Raw genomic sequence first — 13,594 nt, 5'->3', positions numbered from 1 at the left:
TTTGGGCGCAGGATGGGTGCTGCTACCCTGCCTGGGCTCCACCTCCCTGCCCCGTGTGGCTTCCTCAGCACCACCCCCCATCCCCAGGATCCCACCCGTCCTCCCTCGGCCTCTTGCTGCGATGGCGGGGACCTGGCGGAGGGTCCCCCAGCGTCTGGGACCCCGATGCCTCTTCCCAACCCTTTTTCCCGGCTGTCGCGGCCGTGTCCCCCCATCCATCCCGGCGGCCCCTCAGCCGGTCCCCTTGGAAACGCATCCAGGGGCGGAAGCGTGGGGAATATTAAGCAGGTGCAGCCCCTTCAATCCCCCTTTGAGCGGGGACAGAGCGGGGCTTGTTCCCGGCGTGGCGAGCCCGGCCAGGCGCGGCGGCTGCCGAGGGGAGAGGGGACCCCCGGCCCCACTGGCCCCCCCCAGCCCAGCTCCCCCAGTTCCTACACACACGCCCCACGGCTGCGTGGGATGGGGTGGTGTGGGCGAGGGGTGCATGGTGGATAGTGGGGGAGCAGTAGCAGCTGAGCTGATGTGGGTCCCACGCAGGGGCTGGGGGGCACCCGCTGCTCCCCAGGACCCCCCCGGCCCTGCCCGAGCATCCTTCCCCGGCGGGGGATGCGGGAGCAGCGTCGGCCGGCGCGTTCCTGCGCCGCGGGCGGAGGAGGACACACGGTGACCTTGGAAAGCCTCAGCCAGCCGGGAGCTCACGCCGGCCTCGGGAGGACGAGGTGGCCGCGGGGCGAGCGGTGCAAGGGGCCAGCAAAGGCACAGCCCCTCTGCCGTGCGGCAGGTCCAGGCTGAGCCCCCCCCAGCAGAGGTGGGATTCCGGGCAGAGATGGTCTGGGTGTCCCCCGGGTTGGCAGTGGCACCCGCAGGGTTTGGGGGTGCCCTGGCTCTGGCAGTGACAGGAGGGAGCGTGAGTGTCCCCCCCCCCACGTGGCTTCAGGCAGCGCAAAGGCAGAACACGAGGCCGGGGGGGTCCCGGGGGTCCCCTCCACACCCCTGCACCCATGGTCGTGTGCATGCCTGTGTGTGCTTGTCTGCTGCCCTGGTGTGCGTGCCGTGAGGCTGCTGCCTGCCCGCTGCCTGCCCACTGCTGCCTGCTGCCTGCCCGCTGCTTGCCCGCTGTCTGCTGCCTACCCACTGCTGCCCACTGCCTGCTGCCCGCTGCCTGCCCACTGCCTCTCTGCTGCTGCCCGCTGCCTGCCCACTGCTGCCCACTGCTGCCCGCTCTTGCCCACTGCCTGCCCGCTGCCTGCTGCCTGCCCGCTGCTGCCCGCTGCCTGCCTGCTGCCTGCCTGCTGCTGCCTGCTGCCTGCCCGCAGCCCCTCCGGCCTGGCCCTGGCCCCATTACTAGGCCTGTCACGTCCCCGCGACTTCTCCTCTGCTCGATCCAGCCGCTGTGTCAGCTCGGCCTCCCTGCCTGGAGCAGCCCCCCCTGCCTGCACCCCCCTGCCTGCACCCCCCTGCCTGTTGCAGAGAGCCCAGGTCACGGTTCATGGCACGGGCAATGGGGGCCGTGCGGGCAGCCGGTGGCACCTGGCCCAGTTTGGCACTGGGAAGCAGCACCGTGGCCATGGGGTGCCCACCCGAGGGGGGGGGGGGGGGGGCGAGGGCTGACCCTGAGGGGGTCTGAGCGGCTGCAGCCCCCCCCTCCTGTGCCACAGCCCTGCAGTGACCCCAGGGAGGTGGCTTCACCCCAGGATTTTGGTGCTCTGGCCTCATGTCGCTGCTGCTCGGGGGGGGGGCCTCCAGCCCAGCTCCCCCCGACCAGGGCTGTGTGTGAGTGGGGGGCTCGGGGGGGCAGCGTGGGGGTCCCCCTGAACCAGCTGAGGATGCTGGAGGAGGTGGGTCCTGGTACCGGTGCAGGGATGGCCCCCCCTGTGCAGGAGCAGTTTCGGGGGGGGGGGTTAATGAGAAATCCTGGTGCTGGGGGGGGGGTCCCAGTGCAGAGGTGCCCCCCCATGCCCGAATGGTTTTAGGGGGGCTCAGTGAGAGGTCCCGGTGCTGGTGGGGTTGCAGGGGGATGTCCTGATGCTGGTGCAGGGATGCCCCCCCCCATGCAGGAGCAGTTTTGGGGGAGGTCAAAGAGGGATCCTGGTGCAGGGGGGGTGCAGGTGGGGGGGTCGCAGTGCAGGGGTGCCCCCCCCCCCCATGCAGGAGTGGTTTTGGGGGAGGTCAAAGAGGGATCCTGGTGCAGGGGGGGGGTTGCAGTGCAGGGGTGCCCCCCCCCCCCCGCCATGCAGGAGCAGTTTGGGGGGTGGAGGTGAGTGAGGGATGCTGGTGCTGAGGAGGTGCGGGGGGGCCCCAGTGCTTGCGCAGGGATGTCCCCCGCATGCAGCAGCAGATCCGGGGGGGTGTCAATGAGGAGCCCTGTTGCTGGAGGAGGGGGAACCTGGTGCAAGGATAGCCCCCGTGCAGGAGCAGTTTGGGGGGGTCAGTGAAGGATCCCGGTGCTGGCGGGGTGGGGGGGAGGATGCCCCCCATGCAGCAGCAGATTTGAGGCGGGGGGGGGGGATGCCGGGCTGGATCCCCCGGCGGTGTTTGGGGAGGGGGGGTGGTGTCCCCCGAGGATGCCGAGGCGGGCCGGGGGGGTCCCGTGGCCGCGTCCCGGTGCTGCCGGCGGCCTCCCCACAGTCCCGCGGGCGGAGCCGGTGGCTCCCGCCCGCCCCCAGCCCGGCCCGGCCCGGCCCCCCCCTCCCCGGAGCGGCGGCGGCGGGCGGCGCGGGGCGCGGGGCGCGGGCGGAGCCGCTGCCGGTGCCGGTGGCGGAGCCGGGTCCCTCCATGCCGCCATGGCCCCCGCGGCTGCCCGGCCCCGCACCGCCCCGGCCCTGGCCCTGCTGCTGGCGCTCGGTGCCCTCGGTACGTACCGGGGGATGGGGGGGGGGGGGGGGGAGCTGCGCCCCGGGAGGGGGCCGGATCCTGCACCGGCGGGGCGCCCGGGTCCCCCGATCCTGGCGCGGGCGGGGGCCCGTCACCTGTAGGGGGGGGGCGGATCCCCGCGGGGGGGGGGCTCCGCGGTCCGGGCAGGGGCTGCATTCCTCTGCAGGCACCGCGGAGGGGGGGGGGGCATCCCCTTGGGAGGGGGCTGGATCCCTTAGAAAGGGGCTGGATCCCCTCGCAGGGAGCTGCGTCCTCTTGTGGGGGGGGGGCTGGATCCCCTTGAGGGGCTGGATCCCTTGGAGGGGGGGGGCTGGAGCCCGTTACGTGTATGGGGTGCAGCTGCAGGGACCAGAGGAGGGCTGGATCCCCTCGCAGCGGGGGCTGGATCCCCTTGCCGGGGGGCTGGATCCTTCGGGGGGGGGGCTGGATCCCCCTGTGTGATGGGGTGCAGCTGCAGGGACCAGAGGAGGGCTGGATCCCCTTGGAGGAAGGACTGGATCCCCTTGCAGGGGCTGGAGCCTCTTGTGATTATGGGCTGCACTTGCAGGCACCAGAGAGAGCTGGATCCCCTTCTGAGGGGGCTGGATTCCATTGCGGGGGGGGGCTGGATCCTGTTGCAGGGGCTGGATGCAGTTGTGTGTACGGAGCGCACTTGCAGGACCCGGAGGGGGGGCTGGATCCCTTGCAGGGGGCTGGATCCCGTTGTGGGGAGGGCTGGGTCCCATTCTGTGTAGCGGGGGCATATGCAGGACCCAGAGGGGGCTGGATCTATTTGTTGGGGGGCTGGATCCCTTGCAGGGGGCTGGATCCCGTTGTGGGGGTGGGCAGGATCTGGCTACAGGGGGCTGGATCCCATTGGGGTGGGGCCGGATCCCGGTATGTGTTCAGGGTGCAGCTGCAGGAACCAGAGGAGGGCTGGGTCCCCTTGCAGGGGGGGGGCTGGATCCCTCTGAGGGGGGCTGAAAGCCCTTGCAGGGGGGGCTGGATCCCCTTGCAGGGGGGGGCTGGATCCCTCTGAGGGGGGCTGAAAGCCCTTGCAGGGGGGGCTGGATCCCTCTGAGGGGGGCTGGATCCCCTTGCAGAGGGGGGGCTGGATCCCTCTGAGGGGGGCTGAAAGCCCTTGCAGGGGGGGCTGGATCCCCTTGCAGAGGGGGGGCTGGATCCCTCTGAGGGGGGCTGAAAGCCCTTGCAGGGGGGGCTGGATCCCTCTGAGGGGGGCTGAAAGCCCTTGCGGGGGGGGGGGCTGGATCCTTCTGCGGGGGGCTGAAAGCCCTTGCAGGGGGGGCTGGATCCCTCTGAGGGGAGCTGGATCCCCTTGCAGGGGGGGCTGGGTCCCCTCTGAGGAGAGCTAGATCCCTCTGAGGGGGGGCTGGATCCCCTTGCAGGGGGGGCTGGATCCCCTTGCCAGGGCAGGAGAGGCTGGTTCCCTTGCAGAGCAGCTGGGGGGCCTGGGCCGGGGGCAGCCTGGCTTGCGGGGGGGCTGTGCTCTGGTGGGGGGGCTGTGTCGCAGTGGGGGAGAGGTCACAGAGTTGGGGTGACGACAGGAGCTATCATGGGTGCAGCGGGACCCTCGGAGCTGGGGGCTGTGGCAGGGTTTGCCCCTTTGGTCCCCAGGAGAGGCTGTAAAAGACTCGGGGTGCTCCCCCCCGCCCATGGTGACGGTGGGTGTGAGGACGAGCAGGCAGGGACCCAGGCTGCCACGGCCTCCCTGGGGTGCGGGGGCACCTCTGACACGTCTTTCTCTCCTTGTCCCCCTCCAGCATCCGAGTGGCCCCCCAAAAATGCCAGCGAGGCCGAGGGGAGAGGCTGGGAGGGCTCCCTGGAGAGCAGCCCCCCACAGTGGGACCCGGCGAGCAGAGACCCCCCGGGGGGGCCCAGCAACGGCAGCAGCCCCGGGGGGGCGGCAGTGGGCAGTGAGCCCCCAGTGGGACCCCAGCTAGAGCCCCCCGGGGGGGTCACGGCTGCCACCACGGACCCGGTGGCGATGCCGGAGGGGTGCGCGGGGTGCGCCGGGGAGGGCGACGCCAGCGCTCTGCCCCCCAAAACCGGCTCGGCGGAGGACGGCCAGGCGGCCGTGACCTGGCCCGGTGACGGGGGGACGGTGGTGGTGGCACTCGGCAGCCCCGAGGAACCGGGGAGCGGCGAGCGGCCCACGCAAGCCTCCCTGTCCAGCCCGGGGGTTTTTGGGGGGCTCCCGGCCGCCCCGCCGAGCCCCCCTGGCCCGCAGCTCACCACCGACTCAGCTGAATCCGACCTGCTGGTGGCGGCTGGGGGCTCGGCCGCGCCGCGGACCCCCGTGCTGGGCGACCCCAGCCCCATGCCCGGTGCCGTGGGGGACGCGGAGCATCCCCCCGACCTCTGGGTGGCCGCATCCAGCCCGGCCCCGGCGCAGGGGGCTCACGGCCGGACGGATCTGACCTGGCTGGAGGCGGAGGAGCCCATCACCGCTGCCCCGGGCCCGGCCGAGCCGCCGGCTGACCGGACGGCCTCGGAGATCATCGATGTCGACTATTACGACCTGTTTGAGGGGGGCGAGGGACTCGGGAGCTTCCCCGGGGGCGGCCAGGGGGCGGCCGGCTCGGCGCGGCGTCAGGAGCCGGAGGGGGTGGCCACGCCGTGGGCCCTCCACGAGCTCTACGACGACTTCACGCCCTTCGACGAAGCCGATTTCTACCCCACCACCTCCTTCTACGCCGACGGGGATGAGGAGGACGAGCTGGAGGAGGATGATGAGGAAGAGGAGGAGGAGGAAGAGGGGGGGCTGGAGGACGAGAACAGCTACCGGCCACCCGCTTCAGCCGTGCCCGGTGCCCAGCCGGTGCCACGGGACCCCCGACCCACCGGCCGCCGTGACATGGCCCTGCCGCAGCCCTCCGGCGTGGCGGGGGGCAGCCCCACGGCACGGCCGCGGCCGGGGGAGCGGGGCCCGCCGGAAAACGGCACCGAGTGCCGGAGCGGTTACGTGCGGCACAACAGCTCCTGCCGCTCCGTCTGCGACCTCGTCCCCAGCTACTGCCACAACGGCGGCCAGTGCTACCTGGTGGAGAGCCACGGGGCCTTCTGCCGGTAAGGGACGGGGACCCCAGGTCTTGTGGGGACATGGGGGGTGCATGTGGGGGCTCTCCATCCCTGTGCGCCCCACCCCTGGGCTCTCCATCCTTGTGCACCCCATTCCCAGGCTCCCCATCCCCTGTGCACCCAGCCAGGTCCCTTTGCCCCCGCAGCCCCATCCTGCCAGGGCACAGAGGGGCTTTCCTTGCCCCCCCGGCCCCGAGCAGGAATTAGGTCAGGGCTGTGCAGCCGAGGCTCCAGGGCCTCCGTGCTAATCGGCCCCGGCAGATTGCGCCCGGGGAGGGCCAATGCCGGCTGTGCCGTACGACTTGGCACGCGTCATGCGGCTGGCGCCGAGCCCGCCCGCACAGGGGGACACGGGGGTGTGGTGTGACAGGGCCGTCCCACACCCCACCAGCCACCCTGCTCCCCACCGCCACCGGGACTGCGCGGGGCTGGGAGCTGGGAGTGTGGGGCGCAGGGGATGAGCATCATCTGGGGGGACCCCAACCCCGCTCCTGGCATCCTCCACTGTCACTCATCTCACTTGGCCACGGTGTTTGGGGGGGGTCACCCCTCTCAGGGTGGCCCTTGGGGACCCATTAACCTCATCCCCTGTAATCTCCCTGATTACGGTTGCCCCTGTATGGACGGTTTTTGGGGTGGGGGGTCCCTAACCGCGTCCCCTTGCAGGTGCAACACGCAGGACTACACGTGGCACAAGGGCACGCGCTGCGAGGCCATCGTCACCGACTTCCAAGTGATGTGTGTGGCCGTGGGCTCAGCCGCCCTCGTGGTGCTGCTGCTCTTCATGCTCACCGTCTTCTTCGCCAAGAAGCTCTACCTGCTCAAGACGGAGAACAGCAAACTGCGCAAGACCAAGTGAGTGGCATCGGGACGGGGCTGGCACCCCTAAAACTGCTGCAGGGTGGCACCCCGGTAGCTGTGGCGATTTGGGTGGTCTCAGCTCCTGGCAGCAGCACCCAGGGCTGGATGTGGTCCTGTCCCCCCGCACAGTGTCATCAGGACCCCCTACGCCGATGGGGACAAGGTGACAGTGCGTGGGAAAGCTCCCGGAGGCGGGTGGCCTGCGGGGACGTGGCTTGTGGCTCCTGCTCCATCGTTAATCCTTTAAAAGCTGCTCCTGACTGGCACCAGTTAATCTGCTGCGCTGGGAGCTGGGGCCACCGACTGGGCTCGCCATGCTGCCCAGGGGCCACCAGAGATGGTCCCCACTGTGTCCCTGGGGACAGGGCTGGGGGGTGGACAGGGCGAAGGTTGGGGTCACCACCCCCACCCCAGCAATTGCTGCCCACTTCCCTGGAGCCCAGGAGGAGAAAGCCCTCCCAGCCTGGGTCCCTAACGAGCTGTTAATTAGTGTTTGGAATTGCCAAGTCTAATTAGCAGTGGAGCTCCCTGCCAGCCCATGGGTCTCCCTCTCAGGCCCTGGGACCGTGTGGCTCCTGCCTGCCCTAGGCTGCCCTCACCGCTCCCCTGCCTGCGCCTGCCGGCACCTTCCCAGACCTGGGGGCATTTAGCCCCAAATCCCCAGAGCTGGGGGCATTTAGCCCCCAGATCTCCGTCCCTGGGGATGTTTAGCCCCCAAACCCTATATCTGGGGACATTTAGCCCCCCAAATGCCAGAGCTGGGGACATTTAGCCCCCAAGCCCCCAGATCTGGGGCTATTTTAGCCCCAAACCTCCATCCCTGGGGATATTTAGCCCCTAGACCTAAATGCCTGGGGGCATTTACCCCCCCAACACCGGCATCACCCCAAAACGTGGCCAGGGGTGCAGGGGGTGCTCGGTGGCACCCCCAGTCTCACTGCCATGCTCTCCTCTCCCCCCCGGCAGATACCGCACCCCGTCCGAGCTGCACAACGACAACTTCTCCCTCTCCACCATCGCCGAGGGCTCCCACCCAAATGTAAGGAGGCTTCGTGGCGCTGTTCCCCCCATCCTGCTTGCTGTCCTACCCTTGTCCCTCTGTCCGGTGACGTCTCGTCTGTCCCCCCTACCCATTGTCCTGGCACCGCCTGTCCCCGTCCCACCACGGCCACCGCTCTGTCCCCTCGCTGTCGGGTCCTGCCATGCTGCATCCTGCCGCGACGACCCAAACCGGACCCAGGCCAGGCGGGGAGTCGGTGTCACTCCTGCCCCGTCCCCTCCTGCCCACGTGGCACCATCCAGAGTTACCCCGTGGCTTTGGCTCTGTGTGCGGGTGGCAGGGGCGGCTGTGCCGGCATTTTCAGGGAGGGGACAGCCGGTGCGATGTGGTTCTGGCAGACGATGCTCCCGGGCTGTGGCGGCGCTGGGGCAGGAGCGGCGGACGACGGCCGGCAGCGGCAGGCGATGCTGGAGGACGAAACGCTCCGGGATGCTGCTGGCGTGGTCAGGATGCAGCCGCTCGTGTCCCCCCAGGGCTGCTCTTCCGACCTCGTGTCTTTCGAATCGAAACAGAGGGAAGCGAAGGGCTTTGCCGAGCGCGAGCCGGAGGAGGAGGAGCGTGGGTCCCTCTAGCCTTTGCTGTAGCCCCGAGCTGATTTTTCCCTGGTTTCCAACTGCCTTTAGCAGCCGTAGTGGCTGCTGCTCTTGGCCCAGCCACCCTGGCAGGAGGCTCCTGGCGACATCTCGCTCCCCGCTGCGGAGAGGATGAACCTTGGGATGAATTCGGTGCCGCTCCCTGGCATCTCGCTGGGGTCTGAGCCACCCCTCGTCCCCTCCGGGATGTCGAGGGCTCGGTCCTACAGCAGCACATGGTGCCCAGGACACAGCGCACTGAAGATGTGGAGGGGACAGCCGGGTCAACACCCCCGGGAAAGGGGTTTTTGGGGACATGTGGTGCGGCCCCTCCGCTGGGCAATGAGCTCGGTGCCCCGGCAGCGGTGCCCATCCTGCGGGGTTTGCCGTGGCGCCGATGGCACAAGCCCCGGCCTGGCCGGGGGCTGCTCTCAGAGTCACTGCCCAGAAGATGGAGGTTTCCCATCCTCGTATGAGGTGTGTGACACCGGCCCTTGGGGATCTCCATCCCTCCGCTGCTTCCTGTGCGGCACCGGGACCACCATAACCGCTACGATGCCAGTGGATGCCTCACCGCCACGGCCCATCCCACCCTCACAGCCCCCACGCCAGGGCTCATCCTGCCCTGCCAGCACCAACAGCGATGCCGGCACGGACATTACCCAACACAGCCAGAGCTTGGCCCCCGTGCTGGGTGGGCCACGCTCCCTACGGATGCGGGAGAAATTCGGGGTGCAGCCCATCCGCACGGGAGGATGCTCCGGGCAGCCGTGGGGGGACGTTGGGAAGAGGCATCCACAGCTTTGCCGCTGCGGATCTGGCCAGCGGCACGGCGGGGCCAGCTGTACGCTAACGAACCGCAATAAATCCAACCCCTCGGGCCTCCTGCCAAGCGCCGCTCGGGGAGTTGCTAATTGTCGTGGGGATGATGAGACGAGCCGGGCTGGAAATGGGAAGAGAAATTTGGGGGGGGGGGGGGGGGGATGGACACAGGGGATGGTGGGGGGGGATGGAGGGGTGATGGGTGGGATGGCTGCTGTGGCCAGTGCGGCTCTTGGGTGCTGTTGGCGAGCAGCTTTGGGTGCTGTTGGCACACCAAGGTGGGGAACTCATGGTGGGGAATGGCAGTGAGTCACCGCAGACTCTCTCCCGCCGTGGTGTGAGCTCCACGCTCCCCCCACGCTCAAATGCGCGCTTGGGGGGGTGGGGGGTCACGACACGTTTGTATTCAGCTTTGGGCAGCCCTGCCTGGCTCGGGATGCTGGGTTGCCGGCAGAGACATCAGTGCCTTCACCCGGTCCCCGCTGCGGGTCCCCCCCCCATTGCCACGGTGTCCCCCACGGCACGGTGATCTCCTGACCCCCCCATCTCTCCTGGCAGGATGACCCCAGCGCTCCCCACAAGCTGCAGGATTCCCTGAAATCCTGCCTGAAGGACGAGGAGCCATTTAACATCCACAACTCAACGTCGCCCAAGCACGACGGCGGCAAAGGGGAGCAGGACAGCGGCGAGCTCAACTGTCTGCAGAACAACCTGACGTGAGGAGGGGAGGAGGAGGAGGAGGAGGAGGAGGCGAGAGTGGGAGCCAGCCCTCCCGTCCCCTGCTGTACAAATCTCCGGTCTCCTCCCCATCCGGTATCTCTTTTTTCCCCGCTCCGTGGCATGCTTTGGTGTGTTTTGTACAGAGGAAAACAAAAATTAATTAATAATAATACAAAGCCAAAGGCTGTAAATGGTCTTTGGCCGCGTCGTGTCGTGGGGGTGTTTGGTTTGTGCTCCGTGTCTATCGCTTGGGTTAGTTCAGCGCTGTGATTTCTAAACCTTTGCCGTTCCGCAACTGACTTTTTTTGTACTTTACCCCACTTTTTTTGAAATACAAGTAAAAACAACAAAAAAAAAAAAGAAGGAAGATCTTGAAATAAAACTTTTTTTTTTTTTAAAGTTAAGCCTCTTGCCGGTGCCTGCGATCTCCCGACACAGACACAGCAGGTTCGGTCTCTGCTCCCCCGGGTCCCATCTGAGCGTCACCCAGGGCAGGTGGTGGGTGCCTGGTCCCCCCTCCCTGCCCTCCCCAGCTTTGCCAAGCCAGGGGTGCAACACGTCCCACCGGAGCGGGGATGCTGTGGGGTGCTGCCATCCCAGACACTCTCGGGTGCAGATGGGACACCCCGGGATGTTTAGCAGAGGTGCCTGGGCTGCACCCTGCTCACAGGGTCTTCTCCATCCCCGTCCCCATCACGGCGTCCCCCCACAAAGCGTGGGTGCCCGGGAGGGTGTAGCCATCACCGACAGCGTGCTCCCAGCCACCTCCAGCCCAAACAGCCTCTTTTTGATGGAGCTGCCCAGGATGTTAGTGGAATTTAGGGTTCTGCAGCCGAAACACCCCAGGGTTATCACCCCCCCCCCAGCTCCTCGTTTCCATCCAGCAGCTTTGGCGATGCTGGCCCGGCTCCTGCCAGTGTAAATCAGCAGCAGCCCCCCGATTGCCATCACCCTGCCCTGGGACTGAGCGTGGCGGTGAGCCAAAACTCACAGCTCCTCGGGAGAGAGGAAATGAAGCAATTAATCAACATACAATATTAAGCGTGCCGCGCGTTAGGGATGCAGCTGGCGATCTCCCCGGGGCAGGTAGGAGCTAAAGCTGCAACTCAGCGTGTTTTAGACATTCCCGATGCTTTCGGTGAGCTGATAAATAATTAATTCTCAGCTCACTCGATGAGATTAAAAAATGAGGAGTGGTGGTAGGAGCCAGCAGACGATCCTGGGAGTCACGCAAAGTGGAGCAAGCGGCTGACTGGCACCACTGGGGCTTTGATTTTTGTCGTTCCCTTTCCAGCGTGGAGCTGCACAACAGGTAAAACCGTGGATAAAGGACCAGGGACAGCATGGACACAGCAATAAAAGATGGTGGGGGCCAAGCCCAGGGGGAAGAGCGATGGGTTGGGGAGCTGGAGCCTGGCTGAGCGGAGATGCTGATGCCCGAGAAAGGCTCGTGAAAAGGCAGGCTGTCCTGGCATGGGCAGAGGCTGGGCATGAGCTTCCCTTGGGACTGGGCGTGAGGGAAAGGGAGCCGGAGCAGGATGAGCACCGCTGTGACAAGAAAGAGAGGCCCCGTGCTTGCGTACAAGGAGCGAGGGGAGAAGGAATGGTCATGGGCATGTGTAAGGAAGGTGATGTTGGAGGGGATGGGGAATGCCACAGGACTGTGGGTGAGAAACGCCTGCGGTGCTGTGGAGAAGAGGAGGGAAGGGGCACTGCATGGATGGGGGAGGCCATCCCACATCTCCAGTTGCCCTTAGAGGGAGTTGGTGGAGCTGGATGCAGGGAGACACAGTGTGAGATGGGGTGACCGAGGAACGAGTGCAACCGGTGAATGTGTGGCTGCACAGGGAGCTCTGGAAACTCTCCACTCCTCGCTGGCATCCTTCCTGACGGCACCTGTGGGTCCAGCCAGACATTGCCTGGGGAGAGAAGGAAATCTCCTTCGCGGGAAGAAGCAGCCAGCATAATGGTGGTCTCTCGGCCAGACAAAGAAACCTCATCCCTGCTTTGCTGGCCAACAGCAGGCAGATCTGCCCGGGGATGGGGCAGCCTGCACTCTTTGGGTGATTTGGGGAAGCAGCCATCCCTGCCGTGCTCCTTCTGCTTGGAGGTGAAGCTGGCACAGTACGGCCCCTTCATCATGGATGGTCTCACCTTGGAGGTGAAGCTGGCACAGTACAGCCCCTTCATCATGGATGGTCTCACCTTGGAGGTGAAGCTGGCACAGTACAGCCCCTTCATCATGGATGGTCTCACCTTGGAGGTGAAGCTGGCACAGTACAGCCCCTTCATCATGGATGGTCTCACCTTGGAGGTGAAGCTGGCATAGCACAGCCCCTCCACCGCGCTGCCGGCACGGCACAGCCCATCCATCCTGGCAGAGTCCATCCATCCCGGCACAGCCCATCCATCATGGATCAGCCCTGGCTTGACACGGAGGTGCCCACCTTGGGAGTCTCCCAGGTGGGCAAAGTGGCAGCTGGAGTTGCTCATCCTTCCGCCGCCCATTTTGTGTCTTTCAGAGGAGCCCAGCATGTTGTCAAGGTGGGCAGTGAAGCGCAGCGTCTCCGCAAAGCTGGGGGGTAACTCCTCAGTGCTAACCCCTCATTTAAGAGTGGTGAGGAGTGGATCCGAGGAGGAGTCGAGGGGACGGGGGTCATCCTCAGCTCAGCACTCTTGACTGAAGCTGCTCACCCACACAGGCTATGGGGACTTAGCGGGATTCAGGGCAAAATTGGGTCACAAGGATTTAAGCAGGTCTAAGGATGCTCCTGTTCATAACACACATGTTAAGAGAGCTGAGGGTATTTGTCCCCCTGTCCCTCAGCTCTGGGGTATTGGTCTGACCCCCATAATTCTCCTCCTTGCTGTGCCCCCTGCTTCGGACCCTACTCACCTACCTGGTGCATGAAGACACAACCTCCGTTCCCCATCTCGCTCTGGGGTCAGCATCCCTCACTGTGCCTCGGTTTTCCCCTCTGGGCAATGGCTTGTCCGCAGCCCATGGGCTCTCCTCCTGCTCTGGCTTTGCCGGAGCACCAGAGGAGGGAGGAGCGTGGTTTGTACGGGTGGGTGCATCGGGATGGAGGGGACTGCCGGGGTTACCCGAGGGGGCAGGCTCCCCATCAGCATCTCGTCTGACATGTTGAAGAGCATCTGCCGTGTGCCGTGCGGGTCACCGGAGCTGATTTTACGGGCCCTGTGGAGGAATTTGCCTCTCAGCCAACAAAGCAACACATGGGCTTTAATCAAACGCCTAATCACTTTGAAACGGCGAGGCTGCGGACAGCTATTAAATTTAAATGCTTGGTTAGTTTGCTGGGAGGGGAGGCGGCCCTTTGTGGCTGGGCAAGGGCTGGCACTGGACGCAGAGTGCGAAGGGAAGGGAATTGGCATCGGTACCGGGTCTGTCCTCCTCGCTCCGTTGTCCTCTTTTCTCTCGCAGACACATAACAGGATTAGAGCCGCGACCCCGAGACAAGGAGCCTTTCTTCCTTTTGACGAGCTCCGGCTGCCTGAAACAAAATAGCCGGAGTCCCGATTCACCGGCTGAGCTGCGCTCAATGCCCTTGGTGCGGGACGCTGCTCCTTTCGGACCCGCCGTCCC

The 13,594-nt window shown here is 66.2% G+C and overlaps 1 protein-coding gene across 5 annotated transcripts; it reads left to right on the top strand.

Annotated features, from left to right (window-relative positions):
* The first annotated feature begins 2,718 nt into the window (after positions 1–2,718).
* CSPG5 (chondroitin sulfate proteoglycan 5) lies at positions 2,719–10,386 on the top strand. Of its 5 annotated transcripts, none has more exons than XM_074873817.1 (5): positions 2,719–2,853; positions 4,635–5,940; positions 6,619–6,807; positions 7,780–7,852; positions 9,826–10,386. In XM_074873817.1, the coding sequence occupies exons 1-5, from the start codon at positions 2,784–2,786 to the stop codon at positions 9,985–9,987; spliced, it is 1,800 nt and encodes a 599-aa protein (XP_074729918.1). In that variant the 5' UTR covers positions 2,719–2,783; the 3' UTR covers positions 9,988–10,386. The 5 variants fall into 5 exon arrangements, with proteins under 5 accessions (XP_074729918.1, XP_074729830.1, XP_074729737.1 ...); XM_074873729.1 differs by lacking the exon at positions 9,826–10,386 and adding an exon at positions 8,178–9,337; XM_074873636.1 differs by lacking the exon at positions 2,719–2,853 and having other exon boundaries at positions 4,424–5,940.
* The last annotated feature ends 3,208 nt before the right edge of the window (positions 10,387–13,594 follow it).

This window comes from Strix uralensis, chromosome 1, assembly GCF_047716275.1.
Source record: "Strix uralensis isolate ZFMK-TIS-50842 chromosome 1, bStrUra1, whole genome shotgun sequence".
NCBI classification, from domain to species: domain Eukaryota; kingdom Metazoa; phylum Chordata; class Aves; order Strigiformes; family Strigidae; genus Strix; species Strix uralensis.
This window is presented reverse-complemented; position numbering and strand designations above follow the sequence as displayed.